The sequence below is a fragment of the Parambassis ranga genome, chromosome 5 (genome assembly GCF_900634625.1).
Source record: "Parambassis ranga chromosome 5, fParRan2.1, whole genome shotgun sequence".
Classification (NCBI taxonomy): Eukaryota; Metazoa; Chordata; class Actinopteri; family Ambassidae; genus Parambassis; species Parambassis ranga.
In genome coordinates this window covers 3,740,358-3,768,183 of record NC_041026.1, presented here as the reverse complement: position 1 = coordinate 3,768,183, position 27,826 = coordinate 3,740,358, and the positions used below count along the sequence as shown (strand labels likewise).

Sequence of the window (27,826 nt, the reverse complement as noted above, 5' to 3'; positions counted from 1 at the left end):
CTCTCTCCCTCACCACCTCCTCTCTTCATCTCTCCCTCCTCTCTCCCTCCCTCCCTCCTTCCCTCCTCCCTCACCACCTCCTCCCTCCCTCCCTCACCACCTCCTCTCTTCATCTCTCCCTCCTCTCTCTCTCCCTCCCTCCCTCCCTCCCTCCCTCCCTCACCACCTCCTCTCTTCATCTCTCCCTCCTCTCTCCCTCCCTCCCTCCTTCCCTCCTCCCTCACCACCTCCTCTCTTCATCTCTCCCTCCTCTCTCTCTCCCTCCCTCCCTCCCTCTCCCTCACCACCTCCTCTCTTCATCTCTCCCTCCTCTCTCTCTCCCTCCCTCCCTCCCTCCCTCACCACCTCCTCTCTTCATCTCTCCCTCCTCTCTCCCTCCCTCCCTCCTTCCCTCCTCCCTCACCACCTCCTCTCTTCATCTCTCCCTCCTCTCTCTCTCCCTCCCTCCCTCCCTCTCCCTCACCACCTCCTCTCTTCATCTCTCCCTGCTCTCTCCCTCCCTCCCTCCTTCCCTCCTCCCTCACCACCTCCTCCCTCACCACCTCCTCTCTCCCTCCCTCCCTCCATCACCACCTCCTCTCTTTATCTCTCCACTCCCTCATGAGTTTAAATCTCTCTCTCCCTCCTCCCTCACCACCTCCTCTCTCCCTCCCTCCCTCCCTCCATCACCACCTCCTCTCTTTATCTCTCCACTCCCTCATGAGTTTAAATCTCTCTCTCCCTCCTCCCTCACCACCTCCTCTCTCCCTCCCTCCCTCCCTCCATCACCACCTCCTCTCTTTATCTCTCCACTCCCTCATGAGTTTAAATCACTCTCTCTTTCACTTCCTGTCTCTGAATCTCTCCTCCTTGATCCCCCTTAACACCTACACTGTAACTGAACTGTGCAACATGTTCTTTCTCTCGCTCACACACACACACACACACACAGACATACAGCAGGCAGACAAATATACTGTCTGTCTCTAAATCCAATTTCACAGTTTGTCTATAAAACGAGCTGTTTAATTTTCCTCCTCTCAGCAGAATGTGGCGTCGAGCATCACAATGAATGGATGGGCTGCTCATTATCACACACACACACACACACACACACACACACACACACACACATTCTTGGATGACTACACTTGCATGCATGAATGAGTCCGGGTGCCACAGATTAACATACGGCTGTCCACACACACCTGCTTCTCGCCGCTCGGCCTCCGGTGCGACAGCAGCAGCTCCACGGCGCCCACCACCTCCTTCCTGATGGCGTACAGCAGGGCGTCGCCCGTGTGGATGCCGTGGTCCAGCAGGAGCTCCATGATCTCCAGGTTCTCGTTCTCGATGGCGATGAGGAGCGCGCTGCGGCCCAGCGGGTCCAGACAGTTCACGTCCATGTTGTAGTAGACCTCCGCCTCCCGCAAGGCATGTTTAACCCCTGCATAGTCACCTGGAGGGTGGAGGGCGGGGTAAGAACAGTCGGAGCTGCATGAGTAGTACTTGTGTCATATTTGAAGATATTCTCTTCAGTCAATCCTGAAAAATCGAGGTCATTAAAAGGTCAAGGGTCCTCTGGCGTTTCACCGTCATGGTTTCTTTGCTGCGTCACGCCACAAGGACGCTCTGATGTCAGCTGCAAACAGTCGGACCAGCTGCTCAGCCATCAGACATCATCAGCTCGTTCATCGGGTGAGTGGGTCAGAATGCAGCTGTGGGTAATAAAACACAGTGTGTGTGTGTGTACCTTTCTCCACCGCGGTGAGGTAGGCACGCTCCTCCGCCGACAGCTCCACCTCAGCCCGGACGATCTGAAGCGGAATGCGGTCGCGGTACGGCGAGTATGTCGCCTACACCACAAACAAAGCCCACTTTAAACATCCGATCGTTTAATCAGAGCATTTATCCACAGATCTGTCGCCATATTTCACAGCAAGCGGGGACAAATCTGAACAAATATTAGATCTCTGTGTTTGTTTCAGGCTTGAAGGAGCTCACAGGGCTGATCCATCAGCTGTTCAACACTTGAATATTTAGATACAAGATTTGCTTTAAAGATTGGAATTCAAAAATGAATTAAATATAACAGTGTGTGTTTGACTCACCTTCTTGTAGTACAGCTGTGTCATCGGATTCATCTGGCCCCTCTGGAAAACAGAGAGAGACTTATAAGGAAGGCCATGAATGTCCACAGCTGGATCGGCTGCAGTGGCTGCGACACACACTGCTCAGAGTCACCCCTAAACACACACACACACACACACACACACACACACCACACACATTCTAAGCCAAGCTAAAATCACAAAACGCCTCAGGCTCATCTGTTGCTCACTTATGAAGCTAACGGTTTACCTCATCCCCATGCTGTGGGGCTTTGACATAAATATGATGTTTCCTTGTAGATGATGGACTATTTAAATACCTTTCCATTACAATGAGGGACAGAGTGATGGACAGTGAGGGACAGTGAGGGACAAAGTGATGGACAGTGAGAGACAGTGAGGGACAGAGTGATGGACATGATGGACAATGATGGACAGTGAGGGACAGAGTGATGGACAGTGAGGGACAGAGTGATGGACAGTGAGAGACAGTGAGGGACAGTGAGAGACAGTGAGGGACAGTGATGGACAATGAGAGATAGTGAGAGACAGTAATTGACAAAGTGAGAGACAGTGATGGACAGTAAGGGACATGGACAGTGATGGACAGTGAGGGACAAAGTGATGGACAGTGAGAGACAGTGAGGGACGGAGTGATGGACATGATGGACAATGATGGACAGTGAGGGACAGAGTGATGGACAATGAGAGATAGTGAGAGACAGTAATTGACAAAGTGAGAGACAGTGATGGACAGTAAGGGACATGGACAGTGATGGACAGTGAGGGACAGTGATGGACAGAGTGAGAGACAGTGATGGACAGTGATGAACAGTGATGGACAGAGTGAGGGACAGTGAGGGACAGTGATGGACAATGAGAGATAGTGAGAGACAGTATTTGACAAAGTGAGAGACAGTGATGGACAGTAAGGGACATGGACAGTGAGGGACAGTGATGGACAGCGAGGGACAAAGTGATGGACAGTGAGAGACTGAGGGACGGAGTGATGGACATGATGGACAATGATGGACAGTGAGGGACAGAGTGATGGACAATGAGAGATAGTGAGAGATAGTAATTGACAAAGTGAGAGACAGTGATGGACAGTAAGGGACATGGACAGTGAGGGACAGTGATGGACAGAGTGAGAGACAGTGAGGGACAGTGATGGACAGTGAGGGACAGTGATGGACAGTGAGGGACAGTGATGGACGGACGGCTGAAGCAGTGCAGATTAGCCCCCACATACATTCAGCACAGCATCCAGGGCGTGGATGAGCCTCATTCTCCTGCAGTCTTAGTGTCTCATTAATACATGTAACCCTCATGAACCACTGCTGCCACAGAGTGTGTGTGTGAGTGTGTGTGATTATTTTGTTTCATTGCACCATAATTACTGCACAGTTTGTTTATTTTGGGAGTTGAAGACAGACGATGCATTTTGCTTGTTTAACATTCTCCCCACAGCGAGGGGTTAATTTTCCAGCAGCAGGACGTCGGCGACATGAACCTAAATGTTGATCACAATCAGTCTAATTACTCAAGCTGTCAGCATAAATAAAAGAAGAGTAGTCCTGGTCTCTAATTGTGACTGCTGTGGTGCAACAGTGATTATTGATCATGTTCATCTGAGTATCATTAGTAACACAGGTTACACTCCGAGGCCAGGAGCTGCTCACACTGCGCAGCCAAGCAGAGGTCAGCTGTGAACGGGCTCAGATCAGAATGATGGGACCCGTTTAAAGGGACAGTTCACCACAAAATCCTTTTTCTGTGCCCCGATAATGTCAGGACTGACGGAGCTACGACCACTCAGAGTGGCGGACATCACCTTTATTGTTAGTGTTGACGTTTCCTCAGAATTCATTGCAGGCCCAAACCATGATACTACCACCACCACTGGATAACCTCAACACCACCATGGCTTCTCATTTAAGAGAAATACTTCTACTCTGGTCTCCTCAGCAGCCCCTCTGGTTTGTCACATGATCTTTATCCAACTGCAGACGGGCAGCAGTGTTTATGTTAGGAGAGCAGAGGCCTTCTCCTCGGATGGTTGTTTAGTGTCAATGGGAGAGAGAGGCCTTCAGCTGCTCACAGAGGACTTTACTTCCCTCCATTCAAACACAGACTGTCTGTCTGAGACCAGGCTCTGTTGTGTAACCCTTTACAGCCTGATAAGCAACAAGTGTTTGTATAAGGGTCCACAGAAATGTCCTTTGTCAATTTACACCGACATGCAACAGGAGCTTTGCAGAGCATAAAGCAGACAGAGTGTTTTGAAGCATCCATTTGTGACCAGGATGCAGGTTCATCGCGGGACAACATCCCAACAGTGATGACAGATGTGCTAATGTCACAGATGTGGGTTAGGACTCAATCTGACACTGTAAATTGAACCTATTATTGCAGCTGCGATGCAGATCTGCATTTCAACGAAGCTGTAATTAGTCCAGAGATGAGGCAGGCAGGAAAATGCTGATGGCGCAGGGAGAGATAATTTTAGAGGCCGTCATCAACATGAAGAACAAATCAATAAAAAAAAAACAGTCTTTGGCTGAGGAGGAAGGAAGGAAAGGAGCAAACGGCTGATGGATCAGGATAATGCACTGATACAGCTACAGGTGTAATTTCACAGCTCACAAACAAATCCAATTAAATGGTACATATCACTACACTGATGCAAGAGTCGGCCATGTAAAACCTCCAAACACACACAGGATCCGCTGCTCCACCACTGAGGAGGAGGAGGAGGAGGAGCTAGAAAATAGCACTGAGTGGATGCAAACACAGCAGCCACCACACGGAGCAACACAGAGCTGCTAAGCTAAGATTAAAGGCTAGCAATAGTAGCTTCAAACAAACAGGTTGTTATATGAGATGCTAACACTGTCTCTCTGGTTGGAATAGATACACTGGCTCATTACACTATCCAGTGTATTTAAAGTGGCATTACATGCGTGTGCTGTTCACAGTTAGCTACTTAGCATGCCGACTTCAGTAGCTATCCCTGTTTGTTTTCCTTCATTCATGCTAGTTTCGACCAAGCATGGTTTTTGGATGATCTTATAACCAGACACCAACCACCAACCCTGATTCTTCATCCTCTGAGGGCAGACTAGACACTACACCGATTCACTGCACCATCTGCTGGTACAAAGCGGTATTACATGACCCTATAGTACACTGTTAGCTTGTTAGCATGCTAGCTTAAAACAAACAGGTAGGTTTTTGGATGATTTCTACACTTGGCACAAACGCCATCAGATTGGATGGTACATTAGTCCATCTAGTGGTTGAAAGTGGCAGTATGCTAGTTAGCGGATTAGCATATTAGCTTTAATCAAACAGGTGATTTGTATACTAGACATGACACTGCTAAGGCTGATATCCTTCTTCTGAAGTGGGAGCTCAGACTGAGATGCGGCGTTGGTTCACTCCACCATCTAGTGGTATTGTGTGATGGTACATCCACAGTAAGCTGATTAGCATGCTAACTTTCAATATATCGCTGTATATTTTAGTACATTTCTTTCTTTATGGAACTTAAAAGTACATCTTCAGTGATGACTCACTACCCTCATCAAGACCCCTAACCTTTAAACTACTCACACACACACACACAGAGCAGCTTAACACACTGGTGGCTCTTCCGCCTGTCAAGTTCAAGCACAGTTTGCTTCTTTGAAGCAGAGTGACAAACCAGTGCCAGAGAGCTGCAGGTCCTGAATCCTAAAAACTGACCACGGAGCCACAGAGTCTGCTGTGACCAGCTGTCAGGCTGATAGCAGAGGGCCGCTGTGGTTACAAATCAGAGCTGTACTCTTCTGAGAGTGACGCAAATGTTTTGCTCCGCTGACACTGTCACCGTTTCAAAGTATCAAGTTTGTAAGGAAGAGGGAAAAAAGAAGAAGACGTCTCCACCGTCAGCGCCCCCTTTATCAACCACTGACAGACAAATTAATGCCTCGAGTCACCGGCATTGTGGAGCTGACTGAAAATGACTGACTTGCTGACTGGCAAAAGGCAGTTTCCATGGTGCTTTGAAGTATAAATGTTACCAGGGGGTTATTTACAGTCAATGCAAGGTCAGAACTAACACCAGAACCTGACAGCACTTTTATTTGAGGAGATATTTCTGCAATAACGAGGCGGATCAAGCTCCATTAGCCACGCAGGGAGGACGCAGGAGGAAACACGGCGACCTCAGCATGTTGTATGTGTCTGACCTTTGTGTAACGAGCTGCAGTTTGCCATTTTAATTTAGCACTAAATGGATTCAGAGGCAGGGTGACCTTCAGAGACCGGCGGAGGACTGACGAGCAGTGAAGCTGGGTTAACCTGCAGAGGACAGGACCCACCTGTAACAGAGCAACCTAACCTGGTGCTAACTGATTCATCTAACACGAGATGCTGAGTAAGGGAGAGGACACATGATGAGTGAGGTAGAGAGAGATGAGTGATGCAGCTCCCATGACGTCAGCTACACCTGAGTGCAGAAAATGGACGATTAGTCAACAAGGACACGGTGACAGGACCAGTGGACAGCTGACCCCATCCTGAGAGGACAGTCAGGAGACCTGACAGGATCGAAGAAGTCCAAATGACCAATCTGTCAGCCAGGTGAGTCCTCAAACCACCATCTGAGGAGGCTCATGAGGCACTAAGGTGAGGCCTCAAAGTAAAACTGCAGGTCACAATACACCCCCCATTACAACTGGGGTTTCTCAGGGTTCGGTCTTGGGCCTCATATAAGTCATACCCTGGTCATGTCCTGCCTGGAAAAGGGTCTCACTACACCAAAGTTCAGACCACCAGTCCACCATTGTCCAACACAGGGATCAGCAGGCCCCCTGACCACTGGACTGAGTGTAAACAAACTCCTACCTTCCTGCAGCAGGGTGCAGTAGTAGTAACGGTGAGCAGACACACACCTAGACCTCCCTGTTTCCAGCCACTGCCTCCAGCAGAGTCTTAACCACCTGAGAGATAGAATCCCTCCAGCTAGTCCTGGCTCGACCTCATGGTCTCCACCCAGATGGCCATCCTCAAACAACCCTAAAGCTAGGCACCCAGGGGGCATCCTGACCAGATGACTCAACACACCTCAGTGTGTTTAACAATTTAAATATATAAGACTCAGAGCAGCACCAGGAGCTGCTGAGACCTGAGGAATTAAAACTGTGTGCACTGCAGTGCTCCTGTTGATAATGAAGTTTTCCCCTCAATAAGACTGCAGTCAGAAACTCTCACAGACCTGCTGAGTCTGCTGCAGTGCTCTGCTGAATGAGCTTCTTGGTATCGAGTACTGCTGTTCGACCTCAAGGGTTCGAAAACAACTCTGAACCTTTAGAAGGGTAAGGGTGCAGATGGTGGAGTCTGGACTGTCTGTGGATGAGCAGCATGGATCATACATTCACTGAGCAGGTAGACACGCTGTGCAGTGGTCCACAGTGGGAGCGCTGCTCATGGCTGCAGGTTATGTCGCTGGCGGCCTGTTGACGCCTAAATGATGTGAACAAAATGGAACGATGTGGATGAGATTAACTCTGCAGAGGGGGGTGGGGGGGCTGCAGATGCGTTAAAATCTGCATAGCCGGGGAGAATTTGTGCTGACGGCTCTACAATGCTCCACTGACTGCTACAGCAATGCAGATAAACTGGCTGCTCGCCTCCTATCTCACTCCATCGCTCCCTCCTCCTCTTCCTCTTTTTTTTTCTCCCCACAGGTTTTTCACCTGCCAGGACGCTCGGACTCTACATGTCTGCTCCATCCTTCTCCCTGCAGCCTCATCCCGGAGGTCTTTTAACCCCCCACCTTCTTTACTTTCTCCCTGCATCTTGTTTCCAGCCTTTTAATCCTCTCCTCTCTTTCCGTCTGGTTGCTTTTTCTTGCTGTTCCCGTCTCGCCCCCCCCCCCCCCCCCCCCCCCCCCCCCCCCCCCCCCCGGCTGCAACTTCTCCTCGACATCCGTCCCTGTCCTCTGTCTCCTCCTGCATTTTTTAAACAGTGCTGCCTGTTTTTAGTTAAGAAAACATCTTAACTACATCCTCACGCAAAGTTGTGTCTTTTTATAATCCTCCTTGACTGCAGCTGATGAGTGGAAACAGGAGGTCAGTGATGGCCTTTTGACGTCTCATGCTGGGACTTAAAGACACACATTTACTGATGAACACAGTATCAGTCTGCGGTGTGTCACGCTAACAACACTCGCCACCACTCATCGTGCGACATCCCTGGTGCTCGTCCTTGTGTAAAGCTCCTCAACAACCCAGAGACATTTCCCAGCAGCAACGCTAACAATGGAATACGATAAACACAGTTTGTCCAAAATGGAGTCTTCCATGTCAATAAATATAAATAAATAAGGGGAGACGGATGTCCAGTCTCACATGCACTTATTCATATGACCACTAGGTCTGGAACTAATGACTATTTCATTAGTTGACTAGTCATGGACTACCTTAATGACTAGTCGACTAATAACCAACGACTTTGGACCGCTAATTTGTCGTTGCTTCATCTGCCTCCAGGCTGACGATTCAATGTATAAAGCTGAAGATCTTGGACCGCAGCCTTTGGTTTGTGCTTTAAAAAAAGTGTGTGTAAGTGTGTGTGTTCGCTCATTCCCACAGCTGCCCAAAGCACATTACCGTGTGTTACACAGTCACTCCACACCAACCTAACAGGCGGCTCGTCCTGGTTTCGAACCCAGGACCTCTTGCACCCAAACCGACCCGTTGACTACTAAATTAGTTGTCAAGCAATTTTGCCATTGACTTTTGGTCGACTAGTCAACTAGCCGTTGCAGCCCTAATGACCACTGGAGGGCGCAAAGCATCACAGAGTTTAATATGTGAGAAACCCTTGCAAGGTCTATGGGCATTGACTCACATTTGGAGCCAGCCTCAAGTGGCCAATGGAGGAACTGCAGTTTTTGGCACACGTAACAAATCACAAGTTGAGCAGTTTAAACCGCAGTAAAGCTGTCAAATGTTATGTTATATATCAGAGGGAGCCCATTAGAACAGCTAGATTAGACACTGATGCTAACGATGCTGCGAACAGCTGCGGCGTGCAGATAGAGAAAACAAACGGCTCCTGCTTTAAAGCGGCTGGCAGTAAATCATTGCAGAGATTTTATGATACTTGTAGCAGCTGTTAAGGACTTTGATGGACTTGGCCCTGAGTGTATTAACGACCTGCCTGCTGCTCTGAGATCCTGCCAAGCTCCCCTCAGATCCTCCGACTCAGACCTACATCCAGGTCGTGGAGGATGAGGACAGATTTTCTGACCTGCTCTTATGTCTTCCTGTTTATTTTTAATGAAGCAGAGGACATTAAACACCTGAAGGACAAACAGCAGCAAACGTCCTGCCGTCAGTAGCAGAAAAAAGCAGAAGAGGCAGAAAGTGCTGTGAGCAGAACTTAACAGCCAACATTTTTATTACACGTGGGTGGCTCTCTGTGGTAACTCACGGGAGACTTCTTGGTGAACAGGGCAAGATTTATTTTATCTTCCACAACAGTGACACACGTCTCTTGTGTACACACAGCACAGTGACTCTTTCTTAACTACTGGCTTCAGTTCTTCTTCTCTTCTGTTTACAACCAACTAGTAACAAGTCTACCAACCCCACCTAGTGGACAGGCAGGCAATTATACAATTAACCCCATTTTCCACAGTTACTACATCCCTTCCCCCTTAAGCATTTACCCTACATCTTACAGGAATATTGTAACTGTTTTGTTTAAACTCTTTAACAATGCCAACAATACCATTTATCCATTTGCCTTAACTCAACTGAAAGTCTTTAAGGTAACTGGGCAATTTAGTTTCCCTTTTTGACTGTCTCCTCACTGGAGTGGTAATAGTGACAGTCTGTTGTTCAGTCTCTGAATTGCCTACAGCTTCAATAGCTGCCGGCTCCTCCCACTTGTCACCACTGAGAACCACCTCCTCAGCTTCCAGCCATGCTTCGTTCTGTTCTTCGGCTTGACTGGGCTGAACCAAAACAGCCTGTTGACTGTTGTGGCCTTCTCCTGGTCTCTGATGATAAGTGTGAATTTGATCCACATGTCTCCTCACCACTCTCCCATCACCCAGCATCACCTTGTAGGACACTGGTCCAGTCACAGACTCAATAATTCCTGGGATCCATTTGGGTCCTAGACCGAAGTTCTGGGTCAGCACGGAGTCACCTGTTTTGAACCACCGTCCCTTTGCCTTTTTGTTGTGATCTTTAATTTGCCTCTCTTGTTTTTCCTTCACCCTCCTGCTTAGGTCAGGATGAATGGAATCCAGGGTGCAACGTAGCTTCCTCCCGAGAAGCAGCTCTGCTGGAGATAGACCTGTTGTGGTGTGAGGAGTCACTCTGTAGCTAAATAACACTCTAGCTACTTTGGCTGTCAGTGTGCCCTCTGAACATTTCTTCATCATTCTCTTGAATGTCTGTACCCCTCTCTCTGCTAATCCATTGCTGGCAGCATGGTAGGGTGCAGAGGTCACATGACGAATACCATTCTTTCTTAAGAAGTCTTGGAATTCAGCGCTGGTGAAACAAGTGCCATTATCAGACACCAGCAACTCCGGCAGTCCATGGTTACTGAAACTGGTACGCAGGCACTCAATTGTGGTGGCTGAAGTGGCAGAGTTCACTGGGTACACATCCATCCATTTTGAATGTGCATCAATAAGCACAAAAAACATTTTTTCCATAAACGGTCCAGCATAATCCACATGAATGCGGCTCCACGGTTTGTCAGGCCAATCCCAGGGGTGTAATGGAGCTGGTGCAGGGATGTTGCGGTGTTCTTGACAGGTTTTACAACCCTTTACCGTTTCCTCCACTTCTTTGTCCAGCTTTGGCCACCACACATAACTCCTAGCCAGTGCTTTCATCCTGGACACTCCTGGGTGGCACTGATGAAGCTGCCTCATAACATGTTCTTGACCTGGCTTTGGCACAATCACTCTCGAGCCCCATAACACACACCCCTTCTGGATGCTGAGTTCCTGTTTCCTCACCTCATAAGGGGCAAACTCCTCCCCTTGTAGTTTGGATGACCAGCCATTGTTTACCACTTCCCGCACCCTCGAGAGTACAGGATCTCGGTCTGTCCATGCTTTCACTTGATCAGCTGTCACCAGCGTAATGTCAGAACTCTCCAGCATGAGAACTCTCTCTTCCAGCCTTTCCACTTCTGCTTTCTCTTGTAAAGGAAGGCGACTCAGAGCATCTGCATTGCCATGATACCTCCCTTCCTTATACACTATTGTGTATTCATAGGCTCTCAAGGTTACCGCCCACCTTTGGATTCTGGGTGAGGCCATCTGTGGTACGGCCCGCATCTCACTGAAAAGTGACAACAAGGGCTTGTGATCTGTCACTATAGTGAATTTCCGACCATAAATGTACTTGTGGAAACGTTTTATTCCAAACATCACTGCTAGTCCTTCCTTATCTAGTTGGGAATAGTTCTTCTCAGCCGCGTTCAATGTTCGTGAAGTGAATCCTATGGGTCTCTCAGTTCCATCTGGCATGTGATGTGACAACACGGCACCTACTCCATATGGTGATGCGTCACATGACAGCACAATGTCCTTCTCTGGGTCATAATGCACCAGCACTTCCGCAGACTGCATCATTTCTTTTGATCTTTCAAAAGCCACTTTTTGTGCCTCTCCCCACTGCCAGTTTACGTCTTTTTGCAGAAGTTTGTGCACTGGGGCGAGAACAGTTGACAGATTTGGCAGGAACTTGTTATAATAGTTTAACAGTCCTAGATATGCCTTTAACTCTGTCACATTTGAAGGTGGTGGTGCCTCTTGGATGGCTTTCACCTTCTCATGGACTGGGTGCAATCCTGTTGCATCCACTTTGTGACCCAGGAACATCACTTCCTCTTTCATGAATAAGCACTTTGCCCTTTTTAGTCGGAGACCAGCTTCCTGTAGCCGTTTCAGCACCATGGCCAGAATCTGTAGATGTTCTTTATCATCTTTGCCTGTGAGGAGGATGTCATCTAGGAAGATGGTTACATGAGGAATGCCCTGCAGCAGTCCCTCCATGGTCCGTTGGAATATCGCTGGACTGGATGAAACACCAAAAGGTAACACTTTGTATGTGAACAACCCTTTATGAGTATTTATAGTCACATACTTCTTGGCTTCCTCATCTAAGGGAATCTGATGATAGGCGTGACTCATATCCAACTTGGTGAACTTCTGTCCACCTGAAAGTGTAGCAAACAGGTCCTCGATTCTGGGGATTGGGTATTGTTCCAGTTTGGAGATCTGATTTACAGTCAATTTGTAATCCCCGCACAGTCTTACTGTGTCATCAGGTTTTAACACCGGGACCACAGGCGCTGCCCACTCAGCATGCTTTACAGGTTCAATAACCTCCTGGGTTAGAAGACGGTTGAGTTCAGCCTCAACTCTTCCTCTCATGGCATATGGGATTGGCCTGGCTTTAAAAAACCTGGGCGCTGCTTCCTTGTCCACATATATTTTTGCTGGCGGGCCTTTGAAACTCCCCAGTTCCTCTTTGAAGACTACACTAAAGTCCTCCAGTACTTCCTCCAAGATCTCTTCTTTTCTCTGGTAAGTTTGGGGTTCCGTGCTCCCCTGCACCTCCTCTGGGGTCTCTTCCTGGACGTGATGGACCTTGAGTACTGAGCTCCACTGTAACCCTAGCCTCCTAATCCAGTACCTACCTACCAGACTGGGGCCTGAACCTGCTACAACTACCACCGGTAAGTCTTTCACTAGGCTTTTGTGCTGCACCTTAACCACAGCTGCTCCCAAACTTTTTACTCTATGTCCCGTATATGTACGGAGTCTCACTCGACATGGGCGTAGCTTTGGTGTCTCTTTTCCCCCTAAGGTTTTGAATACCGAGTGGTTCATTACTGTAACCCCACAACCTGAGTCCATCTCGAACTGTGTGTCTATCCCATTTACTGTCAACGTCTCTATAAATGGCTCTTCTGCAGGTACATCCAGTTCATCTATTTTGTACAGTGTGAACATGACTTCATCTGTATCAACACCATCTTTGTCATTGTTCTCTTGACTTACATAATTTGCTCCCTGAATTCTCCCCTGCTTGCCTGTGTGTACTCCACCCCTTCTAGTCTTTGAATCACTAGTCGAGCCCTTGGACCTACACACTTTCTGAAGATGTCCTACTTTACCACACTTGTGACAGGTTTCTTTAATAAACTTACAGTCTCCTGCCCTGTGCTGATCACCTCCACATCTGTAGCAAGCCTTATGCTGATGCTGCTGCCTACCGGGAATCTGCTTTGTTGACATCTTGTGCACTGCTTGAGGTGCCCTTATGTGAGATGATGCAACTTCCATAGAGTGTAAATCCTTTACATCTTTATTGGCTGTTTCAATGGCCTGGGCGAGCTTCAGTGCCTTGTCGAAGGTCAAGTCAGGCTCTGACAACAGTCGACGTTGTATACGGTCCTCCCCGATGCCACAGACCAGTTTGTCACGTAACATTTCTGCTAACTTGTCTCCATAGTTGCAGTCCTGTGCTAATTTCCTCAGTACAGCAACATATTCCATGACTGTTTCTCCATACTTTCTGTTTCTTGAATTAAACTTGAAACGTTGCACAATCTCGCTGGGTTTGGGGTTGAAATGGTCCTTTAACAACTTTACGAGTTCATCGAACGTCTTGTCTCCTGGCTTTGCCGGACTAACTAAGTTTCTCATGAGGCTGTAAGTCTGACTGCCCACTGCACTGAGCAAAATAGCTTTGCGTCGACCTGCATCAGCAATCTCATTAGCATCAAAAAAATGGTGGAGCACTTCACAATATTCCTCCCACGTCTGGGTTTGGCTATCAAAAGGAGCGGTGCTTCCTACCATAGCCGCCATGCTTCTTATCGTGCTGCAGCAACTTAACAGTCTCACTCATCCGTCCATGTCCCACGGGCGTCGGCTGTAACTTTATCCTCGTCGCCAATTATGTGGTAACTCACGGGAGACTTCTTGGTGAACAGGGCAAGATTTATTTTATCTTCCACAACAGTGACACACGTCTCTTGTGTACACACAGCACAGTGACTCTTTCTTAACTACTGGCTTCAGTTCTTCTTCTCTTCTGTTTACAACCAACTAGTAACAAGTCTACCAACCCCACCTAGTGGACAGGCAGGCAATTATACAATTAACCCCATTTTCCACAGTTACTACACTCTCTCTCTCTCTCTGATCGTTCACCATGCTCTTCCTCGCTCTCTCTTCTTCTAAGTATGACTTTTAAAAGCACACTCCATCACTGTGCTTCTCTCTGGCTTCTCTCCGTCCTCCCTCTTTTACTTAATTTCTGCACACTTTCTTCGTTCACCCGTCCTTAACCCTTTGAGCACCTCTGCCTCTGCCTGTGATGGAGCAGAGCTGTGAAAGATTGGTGCTGAATGGAGCCTGTTTCCTCTGCCCCCCTCCCCAAACAAAAACCAGCCTTAGTCTGAGCCTGACAGAGTTTAGAAGATCTTCAGCACAGAGTGTTTAACCCTACACAGCAACAATCACCAGAGCACAGAAGACCCTCCACCCACAACAAAGCCTGGATCCTACAAGGTTGGAAGCCAAAGATCTCCTGGTCCACAAAGTGGGTAATGACCAAACCACCGAAGCTGAAAATACTCCACTTAGATTTAGATTTAGACTCGTGCTCCACCTCTCTGCCTGTATTTGGGCTAACCAGACGTTTAGGCTGAATGTTTATGAATGATAAACACTGTCAAAATCTCAACATAAACCCTGTCCATTGCATCCAGTCCACATGTGAGTGTGGTAGAACACAGCCGCAACCTGACGTAGCTAATGTGCAGGTGCTAAAATCTGCAGTTCCTTAAGTGGCCACTCGAGGTCAGTGCCTGCAGACCTCCATGTTGAAAGTATCCAACTTTAGATTACTTGTTTGATTTTTATGTACATAACTCTTTCTGGGCAAAGCAGGAAGTAGAATCCTCCGATAAAGACGTAAATCATCATTAAGTTTTGTACTTTGTATCGTAGTCTCTCTCTCTCTAAATATTCCTGCATTCCTTCAGACATTTATCTCAGCCGCTCTGCCTGCACTCCATCACTCATGCTGCCCTCTGGTAGTTTTTCCTGCAGCTGTCTCAGTACATCTTCCTCGTACTTAATCAAACTCCATCTTTTACTCCGACTTCCCTTCTCTGCACCACTCTGCTTCTGTTTCTGTACTCTTTAATAAGGTTTCAGCTTCACTATAAATCCACTTCCTCCGACGATTTTTAGAGTCTTCCTCCTCCTCTTCCTCCTCTCTAACTCATTGTTGATATCTGTAGTGTTAATGTAGATGATGAGCTTTTAATTTCTCTTTTCAGTAGATTAAAATGGACCTTTCTGAGATAATGAGATGTACTTTTACCACTCTGCTGTCCTGTCAGTGAGAGCCAACATGATCCTGGGTTAAAAACATTTTTTAATAATTAAATACATGCACACAAGAGAGACTTACTGAGCCAAAACCAAACACTAATCTCTGTGGCTGCAGGACCGCACAAACACACGATGTAATCAGAGTAAAAGGAGGAAAAAACGGAAACCAGGTGATCCAGATGCTAAAATCTGGGGGTTTTCTTACCAACAAATGCACCGTAACAAACATTCACAGACAGTTTATCCAATGCATGTTCAAGTAATGGAGAAGTGACAGAGTAAGTACTCATAAATATACATGAGGAAGAGCAGAGGTGACTCCTAACGAGCGACCTGACTTCCTGTTTAAAGGAGATGACCTGAGAACCCGGATCTGCTGTGTGGCGTTCAAGTGCTGCCACTCTGAGGAGAAAGGACAAAGGGGGTGACAGAGCAGGCAAAGGGGGGATCGTAATTAGTCCCCAAACAAACAAACTACAACCCTGAGAGTCAAACCTGAGGAACCACTTTGTGCACCGAGGGAGTCGGACAGCAGCTGGATTCAACATTCAGATTGTTTTACAGTCTGCTGAGAGCATCCTCACGCTCAGTGAAGCACGTCAGAGCCAGAAGACGCTCAAAGTTCAGACTGATGACTGCTGTCTGGACAAAATGAGTCTTAATAATGCGGCTCACTGCATCAATCAGACCATTAGACAAATATCAGAGGAGCTCAATCAGCAAGAAGGAACAGGCTGCCCAGCATCTCTGAACGCTAGCATGTTAGTAGGGCTGCAATGATTACTCGAGTACTCGAGTAATATGCGAGGGCAAAATGCCTCGACAACTAATTTAGTACTCGATGACACATTTAGTGACGTCATCGGGGATGATTCTCTTGTGGCGTAGTGGGATGTTCAACATTTTGGGTGCAAGAGGTCCTGGGTTCGAGACTCAGGTGAGCCACACACACACACACACACACTCACTTTCAGCGCCGGGCATGGAGGCGGTCGCGCGCTGACACTGCAGCGGTCCAAAGCAGGCATTCACCTGCTGCTAGATGCAGCTGTATCTATGGAAAAACTATGACATTTATGCGTGATCCAAGTACTTGAGTAATCGCAAAAATAATCGGTAAGTATCCGAGTATCAAAAATACTCGTTTGTTGCAGCCCTACATGTTAGCATGTCTTTGTGACGGGAATATGACTCATATGTCATATGACCCATAAACACGTAGCTTTAACCCTGACAAGATGGCCGTTATGTAAGATGAAGAACATGTGACATCTGGATGCTAATCTGGCTAGCTTCAGCTAACATCATGAAGTAGCCAGATGTGCACTTTAGGTCACAGCTAGCTAGCTCAGCTTAGCTTGGTTGCTCCTGTTATCACTGGAAAAATGCTACATGTGGCTAGTGTGTCATCCTCTTTCAGCTGCTAACATGAACCCTGATACAAACAACAACAAACAACAATACAAGAGATGGAAGGCAGTCAGCTAGCTGTTAGCTTTGTAGCATCAAATTCAACATATACTCAGTAAACAATGGCACAAAGAGTGAAGCAGCCTGCTGCTGTTTGCCTTCCTTCCTGCTGTGGCTCTCACAGAGGACGGTGTTGTGCGCTGCAGACTGTGAAGCCTCTCCAGGCGATTCTGTGATTTCGGTGTTCTTTAAATAAAACTGACTTGAGAAGCAGGTTAGACAAAAGCCCCACAAGGCTCCTGCTGGCATCTCACCTCAGCACAAAATTAAAACGACTGCACAACAACAACAACAACAACACAACACAGGAGGATGAAAAAAAAACAACACAAAGAGCGCCTTCACACTGAGCCTGCTAACAGCTTCTCTTCTCCTTTAACCTTCGCTTTAGCAGGCCGAGTTAATTACTAACAAACTTTTATTTACACGCGACGACAAAAAGAAGGATTCTGGCGAATAAAAGTACGTTGGCAGATGATGCAACCCTTTGTTGTGTAACGCTCTAAATTTAGAATCACAAGGCATTCAGCATTTGGGGAGAGGAGACCGCCAGCTGAACTGAAAATATCCCGGCCCCAGTGCTACCTACAATCCTGGGGGAGCCTCTGCCTCTAATCCCTCTCCCCCACCCCCCCGCCTCGTCTTTCTTCTCCTTCATCCATCCCTCAGTTTCTCCCTTTTGGTTTCATCGTGACTAATTTCACCTTCCCTCGTCTAATCCCTCCCTGCTCCCGCTGTCCACCCCACCATCTTCTTCGTCTGCACTTTTATTCATCATCCTCTGCACCCATCACACTCAACATCCTGCCATCTGTTCTCCTCATCCATCTCCTCCCTCCATCCTCGGATCCTGTCCCCTCCTCATCCTCATCCTCGTCCTCGTCTTTTCAGCCACATTTAATAACATCCCTCTCCGTTCCTCTTACATTTTTCACCCAGAGGTGACAGCAGGGAAAACAAAACAACAACAAACACCACGACGCTTCCTCTGAGAGTCAGACTGAGTGAGTTTAATAACGTTGCGTCTGTTTTTTCAGAACTTCAAGCTGCTCTTGATCTTCCTCTTTCTGCTGGCTCTTTTTAAATTGGCAAGAAAAGGCTTCATCTGGACGGCGCTAGAAAAATATTCCATGACAGGAAGCTGAATAATAATCTAAATCTGAAGCTGGGCGGTCATACGGGCCATATTTTCAATCAGTCATTATCGTCATGGAAACATCCTCCTCTGGAGCAGGTACTGAATTACCACAGATACACTGTATGCTGCAGGGAAAAGATGGATGATTCATGTGTGTGTGGTTAAAAACATTTCTTCTGCATACCACTAGTTGTGCATCTTCACATGTTTAAAAAGAAAAGTTCCAAAAGTTGCAGCTCCATTAATGTCCACTAGAGGCCTGGCTCTAAAGTGAGTCATCCCCTGTGTTAAAATGTTCAACTTCATGCCAGAAAACAAACATGTTTACAGCCTGGTGCGTCTTTCACCTCAACCTATAGCTACTTTTTGGATTTATCATACATTACATGGAGTTGAGAGCCTAGTTCCTTCCTCCCTTTCTTCCTTCCTCCCTTCCTTCCTTCCTCCCTTCCTTCCTTCAATTTAGTCATATGTAATTACACAATGAGCTATAACAGGAATTGTTGCGCTACATCAGTCTTCTTAATTGGCCTGATCTGCATGTTTGATTGTGTGTGTGTGTGTGTGTGTGTGTTTGGTGGCCCTGCATGCAGATGTGAGGTTGCATATGTGTGTGTGTGTGTGTGTGTGTGTGTGTCTGAGAGAGAGTCCTTTAATCAGTGATTCAGTGTGTCCTGATCTGCATCGTTGAACCTGACATTAGGAGTTAGAGGCGCGTGTGCGTGCACACACACACACACACACACATAGGGAATTTTCCTAAACGGTGATAAATTGTGCCATTATCACATCTACGTGCAACATCGATGTGTGTGTGTGGTTTTTGTGTAAGTGTGTATTAGTTAAAGGTGTGGATGCAATAACAGCTTTAAATTCTGCACATGTACAAGTGTGTGTGAGAGAGAGAGACAACAGAACTGATACTCCTTGTATAAGTGTTGTTGTTTTCCTGGCAGTCACATGCGCTCACACACACACACACACACACACACACACACAGTCATGTGTTCTTAGTCATGACAGAAGGAGGCAGAGAGATCGCCATGGAAACAATACTTGGAATCAGAGTCAGAAAGCAGCTGTGTTTAGCAGCAGCAGCGGCAGGTTAGAGGTTCAAACAGCAGGTCTGATCGACTCATTGAGGAGTTTGAATTCTGCCCTGAAGCAAGGCATCAGACTGATCAATTCCCGGCCTGTTAAACACACAGCTGTCAGGAACGATTGAAGTAAACAGGAAGAACAAAGCGTCCTGCAGCAGATCGTCCGAGCGCCACAGAGCCCCGGTGTCCACAGAGCCCCGATGTCCACAGAGCCCCGATGTCCACAGAGCCCCGGTGTCCACAGAGCCCCAGTGTCCACAGAGCCCCGGTGTCCACAGAGCCCCGATGTCCACAGAGCCCCAGTGTCCACAGGCCCCGATGTCCACAGAGCTCTGATGTCCACAGAGCCCCGGTGTCCACAGAGCCCCAGTGTCCACAGAGCCCCGATGTCCACAGAGCCCCGATGTCCACAGAGCCCCAGTGTCCACAGGCCCCGATGTCCACAGAGCTCTGATGTCCACGGAGCCCCGGTGTCATCAGAGTCAGACAAAGGACACAGGAGAATTGTGGAAAGAACCTGAACCTGAAGGACCTGAAGTCTAAGCATGATATTTCTAACAGCCAGAAACTGTAAAATCAGACAGCTGTCTGATGCTCCTGAATGCATCACCTGTGATGTTCTAAGTCTAAGCTTCAAATCGTGTTGTTCTGCTAAAAACAAAACATTCTGCGCTCCTCTCCACAGCTAGGAAGCCATGTTTGAGTCACATGTGAGCAGCAGTCACATGACTGTGTGCATGCTGTGTTTTTACAGCTGATCATTCGGTTTATACAGGCTGTAAAAATGTGGAGCTCGGATGGATCTCTGTGCCTGATGTTGCAGTAAACTGTGAGGATGCTCGGGGTTTGAGATGATGTTTACTATGGGCTCTAAAATGCATATGATCACATGTATCAGTGCAGGAACGGCGTCACATTTGTAATCACAACAAGGGAGGATATGTCAGTCACCATGTTCACATGCTGTTCTGATTACTGTGGAAAAAACACACACAAAAACAGGCCACTGGCTAATTAGACTCCCCTGTATGTAACCTGTGTGTGTGTGTGTGTGTGTTGGGTTAATTAGCTAGGAAGACAGCAGGCAGACGTTAGACGACTTCCTTTGATCTGATGCTGTAAGTACTTCGCAGACACACACACACACACACACACTGCCTCAACAGTGACGACAGCAGCCTGTTTTAACCTGACATCTGCACTCAAGCCTGAACACACACACACACACACAGTGTCCACATTCTGTGCTGGTTACTGTGAGAGCAGAAGAACAACAGGCTTTCTAATTATGAATCATTCAGCTACACACCGACAGTGTCCACAGTCACTAATCCCATGTCTGAGTGTGTGTGTGTGTACAGTGCAGCAGGTCAAACTGAAGGGCAGTAAAGCACTTTGCACTTAAGGAAGATAAATGAGGAGAGACGGGCGGAGAGAATGCGTTCAGAGGTGGCGGGAGGGTGGAAGGTGACAGCCAGAAGAGTCTGAGCTCCAAACAAGGTTACAGCCTCCTTCTGTCCTCATCTGGGCTTTAAATGTTTCACTTTCTTCCCCTGCCTCCTTCTTCTTCTTCTATCCCTCAAGCTTTAACCGTACACAAAATGGCCGAAAGTATGTGGACATCCTCCATGTTTCTGCTCCCTGTGGGTGATCAAAGTTCATCATCTAAATCCTCCTTAAATGCTCTAAAGTTGCAACAACTAATCTGTGAATGAGCGTCTTTTTCGTCCATAAAATGTCTGAATAGATTGTTTTATTAATCAATCCATGATGCAAATAATGGTGCAGCATTAAGACTTCCACCCTTAGAGCTAAAGACAGATCAGCTGAAGCTGCACATGGAGTCCATTGTTGTGAGTGACTCCAGTGACTCCATGTGACACATTTCTGACATTACGTGCACCGTCAGGACCAGAACGAAGGGTTAAAAAGTTCCCCGAACAGCCAGTTGTGCAGGTAGAGAACCGATATCATCAACATGAATAATTAGCTCCATACATCATCTGCATGAGGGTGAACAGTCTGTTCCTGTTACAGCGCAGCGTGATGGATTTTCTGCTCAGCGCTGCTGCTTGTTTTTCATTCCTCAGCTTATGTAACATTTTAATGAAGCTGCTTTATAAATTAAATTCTCTCTTCTCTTCTTTTTTCTCCTCTAAGAAAGAAAGCCACGCCGTCTGCTTTGTCCATTAAGTAGCTATTAGCCCTGCGGAGCTCATAAAGAGTCACAAAGAAACAACAAACGGCGCTGCAGAGTGAAGAGGAGGACGGGAGGCGTCATGGAGGCAGATGTACCGAGTCAGCACTTCTTCCTGAGTCTGTGTGAGGTCCTGTCAGCCAGGGTTCAACAGACAAAGGCAAGACATGAAGGAAGTCTCCTGTATAAAGGACTGACAGCCAGGAAGAGGTGCAGACAGACAGCTTCACCTTCAAAGCTTTGAATCAAATAAATGAATGAAGTGTGGCTGCCGTGCAGACACAGAGAGGAGACTCATCCTCCTCCTGAATAAGAGCCGGTCCGGGCTTAAAGTTTGGAAACGTGTCAAGAGAAAAAAAAAGGTCTCAATATTTATGGGTGAGGAAGGAGCTGCTGCCAGATAAATGTCCGACTGCCACTCAACGTATTTTACAGCGTAAGGACAGGACAGGAAGAGGACAGAGGACAGAGATAAAAACCCTAACCTTTAAACCACATGAGTCGCTCCTGTTCTGGGAGAAAATAAAAAGGTTTTAGATTCTCTGTTAGAATCCCGGAGATCAGACACACACACACACACACACACACACACACACACACACACACACACACACACACGTATAAGTGTGACAAAGTCAGAATAGCACCAGGACAGGGGAGAACATCTGGAAGGAGAGAGGAAGGAAGAGGAGACGAAGAATAAAAACAGGACAAAAAGAAGACAGAGGAGAAGGATGAGAAGAAGTAAGAGGACGAGGAGGAAGAGGAGAAGAAAGAGGAAGAGAAGGAGCAGGAGAAGAGGACAGAAAAGATAGAATGGGAGGAGGAGAATGAAGAGGAAGGGGAGGACAAAAAGAAGAAGTATGAGGAAGACGAGAAGAAATGAATGACGAGAAATGAAGAAGAAGAAGATGTCAGTGCTTCCTGTCCCGTGGGTCATCGTTGCCACGGCTCCCTAACGACCACGGCTGTCATGGTTACCACCATGGCTGTCCTGACAACAAGCGTGGCATGTCATACAGCACAACGCCGTCTGGGGACAGTGTGTCTGGGTATGATACACACACACACACACACTGGAGAATATCAACATGACAACACACACACACCGCTGAACATCTGCATGTTTTAACGCTGGTTAGGCATCACACACACACACACACGTATACACACCATACCGTGAGACGACAAACACACATTAAAAATACAAATACACACACAGAGACATCCAGCGCTGACGAATGTCACTTCCCCTGTGTGTTTCATCTATCGCTCACACACACACACACACACAGCTGCAGCACTTGAGAGTGTGTGTGTAGATACAAACACACAAAACCATTAATATTAAAACACACAGCTAGAATGACAAACTGTCTCTCTCTCTCTCTCCCTCCCTCTGGTCATGTGATCTAATCAGAGCTAATGTGTTGCTGTAGTGACCTCTGAGGGCCGTCCATCAGCCAGAGACTTGCTAAAGACAACATGGATCCATCCCTGGGGTGGACGCACACACACACACACATTGTGTGAAACGTGGTTAGAATGCACACCGACACGCCGTACGACTAGATGAGGCGAAACAATGTGAAGGAATTTCTCTCTCTTTGTGTGTGTGTGTGTGTCCCTGGCCTCTTACATGTACATTTCAGATGTTGCTTTCAGGGTCCTGTCCTCGCGATCAGACATGTGGCCTCCTCCCTGTTTTCCACTTTAATTTACATGCAAAAGCTATCAATATTAAAATATCTACCATTTACTATATTTTCCTCATATAGACAACAACAACACACCAGCGAAGACCTGAAACCTTTAGCTAGTCTTCACCTTTTGATTTCCACATCTAACCCACTGATAACACAGATTGTTTGACCTTTTGTTCCCTTTAAACATTCTCCCGAAGCCTTGATAAATAAGTTGTGTCACAGACAGGAAACCTTTGACTCACACACACACACCCTGCAGCTGGAAGGTTAATGTGGCTAAAATCAGATCTCACCGGCGGCAGAGGAGTTTTAGAAGCACCTGTGACTGTAACATGGAGCCGATCAACACATCAGCTGTAAATGACTTCAGCCAATCAGGGTGCAGCTAAGGCTACGTTCAGACTGCAGGTCTTAATCGGATTTTTTGGTGAAATCCGATTTTTTGGTCTGTACAGAGATGCGTGTGGGTGCGGAGTCATGTGACTGCTTTTAGCGACACTGACTTCATTCGGAATTTCATAATGACGAGAACCTTTGAATACGTCTGCGAGCGCCTTTCTGCGTCACTTTCACAGCAAGAGAGTCGACATCCTCATCTGTGAGCGAGCGCGTTGGAGTTTGTTCTACTTCCTGGCAACAGGCGCTGGTTGCTAACAACACTGCTTGTCTGCTCGCTCCTGTGTCGCAGAATTGTGACGTCTGTCGCCTCTCACTGACGCAAAAGTCGGAGTGTTCAGACCGAGGTCGCATTGCAAAAAATCGGATACATATCTGATTTAGGACCACATATGAAAGTGAACTGGTTCGGATATAAAAAAATCAGAATTGAGCTGACAACATCTGATACAGGTCACATCCATGAAAAAAATCGGATTTGGGTCACTTTAGCCTGCAGTCTGAACGTAGCCTAAGTCTCACATATTTTAGCTGTTTCATTTTATTGTCATTGCACCAACAGATGGTGCATTCAACCATCTCAAAGCTTCACCTGAATAAGACCCAGGTCAGTCTCCGATTCAGCCTGAACGCCAGGATTTTCACATCACAGAATATAAGACAGCAGCTGCAGAAACCTCGGAGTCATTATAGATAATAATTGATAACTGCATCAATGGACTCACTGTACTCATGATTATCACAACAGACTATACATAAACTCCACCTGGTCCAGAGGCTGCTCACAGGAGCCAAAGAGACGGAGCCCATCACCCTGACCTCAGTCTGCCTACATCGGTTTCTAATTAGCTGTAGAATTCATTTAAATGATATCGTTTGAAGCTTGCTGTACATGTCTGATCCATTAATCTCATTATTATACTGTGGTTTTCAGTCAGGGGGGGGGGGGGGGGGGGGGTGCTCCCTATGCATTCCACAGTCCTGAGGCCAGACCCCAAGGGGGACTAGGCTTATTGGAACAGCATCCAGAAGATCTGGTGTATGCTTATAAATCCTCTAGGTGTGGACGTTGGTGCCCGACTGTTGACTTATTTTTGTTTTCATTGTGCATTTATATTGTTTTTTTAATCATACTACATTTTAATATTTATTCCATTAAAAAAAAGCAGGATTTTCACCATTAAAGAGATTCCTGCCTCAGACGCTGCTGAAGATCGGATCAGATCAAACAGCGTGAAGATGTGGCCGCTCTGCTTTGCTGCATTAAGCCGCTTCTCCCCCCCGATATGTATCCCTGTGTGTGTGTGGGATCAATGTATGGATTGTTCCCCAGAAGTTAACCAAACCTCTACATCACTTTTTTAACACCCCCCCCCCCCTCCCCCCCAAACAGCTCCAGCTGACCAGCAATACAGCAACAGAGACATGTAATAGGAAATGAAGAGCAGTGATGTACAGGCTGAAATATCAATACAGTGCAATCAGGGAGGGAAACGAGCAGCCGCCTGCAGACAGGAGCTGCTGCATTATTACATTTCACTGCAGGTGGTGGGAGCAGCTCTGTGATTGAAGAGGAGCAAAGGGGGGCTGCTGAAAAAACACAAGCTGCTGCTCTCATCCACACACACCAGCTGCACCAGCTGTTTGTCAGAATAACAATAAAGCAAAACAATGTGACGATAAACAAGTAAATATGTACACATACACAAACTAGTGACACTATTCATGACAGAAACTGCCAGAAACTGAAATTTACGACAGTGCTAGCACAACTAGGAAGCTATAAGCATTACACTGCTAGTAGCCACTGTGACTGATTTATATAGGCTGGCACTGTAAAATATTGTTTATGTGAGCGTTGTGCCATTACTGTGGTTATTTTGATTATACTTTGCTACACACAACGAGTCCATGTTTCCCTTTAGCTGGGGGTAATGGTAGGAGGCGGTGACATCATAAGGGCAGCACCGGGTGAATGGAAATGTTTGGGAGTAAGATGGAGGATGGAGGGGACGTGGTGGAAAAACAGTTTCTTGGCCACTTCTGTTTTTTTTGGATTAACTTTCCTTTGAATGAAATTATTTAGTATTTTTGGTTCAACTTTTTGGAAAATTAAACAAAGGAAATGGAAATACAACAACAGATGTGTCGGAGGCGTGTGTGTGTGTGTGTGTGTGTGTGTGTGAGACATCCACCCATTCACTCAACCCCTTTATCAAGGACAAGACTTAGACAAAGCCGAGACAACTGCAATCACACAACAACTGAACCACAACACGTAAGAGACGACAGAAGCAATCACAATGTGGACGAGTGTCAGGATCACACAGCTGTTAGTAGTTCATGCTGATAAAAATATTTTTTTAATAAAAAGACTGAAAAACACAAGGTGGCACCTCTGCACGAGTAAGAGTCAGCAACAAACAAACAAACAAAGCAACTGTCGTCCCTCTAAGAACAAGCATTGTCACAGATAGACAGATTTTTTTCTGCAGACATGCTAACTGCTACTTGCTAGCTCTTAGAGACCCTCAGTGTTCCCCCTCTGATCGGACTATAGACAACACATGATGGTTATGTGGAACACAACGTGTGTGGACAGCTGATGGATCCAGTTGGCCACGAATCTTTGAACTTAGCTTGATTAGTTTTCCTTGTGTGTTTGAGAGAGGACGAGCTGATCTCATCACTTAATGGAAGACAATGTGCTAATGTGCGGAGCGAAGATGCCCGGCCGGCGTCTCGCACAGTTTCTGATCACACACACACACACACACGCTCGGTCCGGATCTGATGACACGCCACTCTCTGAGGAGCGCCTTCGTAAGCAGCCGCTCGCTGCCGTCCGTCACAGTGAGCCACAGGGTGCTCTGACGTTTAATTTAGGCATCAGGGAAATCAATACAAGCACACAGAAAGACTCCACTTCACAACGGAATGAATCCAAGTGACCAGAAATGTGTCTGCGTCTTGGCCTCTTTCATCATCCAGAGGATTTCTTTCTTGATTCGTTCTAAAGAGAGAGGAAAAACCCTGAACAGCTCCCACCACCTCCTCCTTCAGTCAAGTGGTTAAATATGACATTTCTGCAGCTCGAGAATCTCTTTTTCTTTCAAAAGCCCGACTGTCAAGTGACTGCCGGGCGTCCTTGAATAACAACCTGCAACACTTAAATACTCACAACACAACACATCATCTCCACCGAATGCCTCGCCTCTTTAAACTGCTCCTGCGTGAGGAAATGGATGCTATGAATAATTTAAGCATTAATCCTTAATTGGCTGATCTGTCTATAAAGGGCTAACATACAATGTAAATCAATATTATGTCCCTAATAGTGCAGAGGAAATGGCCAATAAAGCACTAAATTACTTATGAATGAGCTGCAAAGCCTGGCGGTGGCAGTGAGGGCATCATTTTTCAAAATAAAAGCCTGATTTAAATGAAAAGTTTATAAGAATTAGTGACACCAGTGGTTTAAAGTGTGCTTGATGAGAGGAAAGTTTGGAGGTTTTAAAGCTCCACATTCCTTATTTACCATCATGTAATTATGAGAACAGGACAGGATCTGTGGTGCTGTGAAACGTGATTAGCGAGGCCGCGTCGCACCACAACGTCTCTCTTTCGATTAGATTAAACTTCATTGATCCCTGCAGAATAACTGGGCTGATTCAGGAAGTGGGGGACAAAGACACATAACGGTATGAAGCACATATAAAACCATTCATGAAGAGCAGAGTCATCCAGCCTGGCCGGGGTGGCAGACTAAACACAGGACAGCCCGATTTAACAGGTCATCAAGTCCTTTGTCGCTGCTAGTTGACGTTATTATTAACTCTTTGTGCTTTGTGTTGATTTTTTAATGAACATGCTGCAGGAAAGCTTCTACAGCTGATGTAAGTGTTGAGCAGGTGCCGTGGTATTAACTGACAGAAGCTCACAGATGGAGGGGGTGGACGGTCGGTTAGAGTTTAATTTTTGTAAAAGTCTTGTTGCTGAACATTTATAGTTGTTTATAAAGAGAAATTTGATTAATTTTTTTTTACTTTTCTTGTTATTACACACTGTTCTGAGCATTTATAACATAATAACATGTGCCAGCTGTTGAAAGTTATATTTGTCTGTCAAGAAAAAAACAGGTAAAATAATGAAAACAAAGAACATTTTCCGACAGAATCATTAAAAAAAAGAAGGCGGCAAACTGTTTTGATTATAGTAGTGAAAGGGTTAATCACTTCACTGACTAGCTGTAGCCAACAAAGCAACAAAAAAAATCAGTTAATGGTCCGTAAAG

The 27,826-nt window shown here is 46.7% G+C and overlaps 1 protein-coding gene across 1 annotated transcript in view; it reads right to left on the bottom strand.

The window, feature by feature from the left end:
• Positions 1-27,826, bottom strand: part of trpc5a (transient receptor potential cation channel, subfamily C, member 5a) — a 78,247-nt gene that overhangs the window by 36,427 nt on the left and 13,994 nt on the right. Inside the window, exons 2-4 of the mRNA XM_028405077.1 lie at positions 2,091-2,132; positions 1,733-1,835; positions 1,188-1,438 (exon numbers count right to left, since the gene is read on the bottom strand). Coding sequence (XP_028260878.1) covers positions 1,188-1,438; positions 1,733-1,835; positions 2,091-2,123 — 387 coding nt within the window. The 5' untranslated portion in view covers positions 2,124-2,132. The remainder of the gene's footprint in view (positions 1-1,187; positions 1,439-1,732; positions 1,836-2,090; positions 2,133-27,826) is intronic.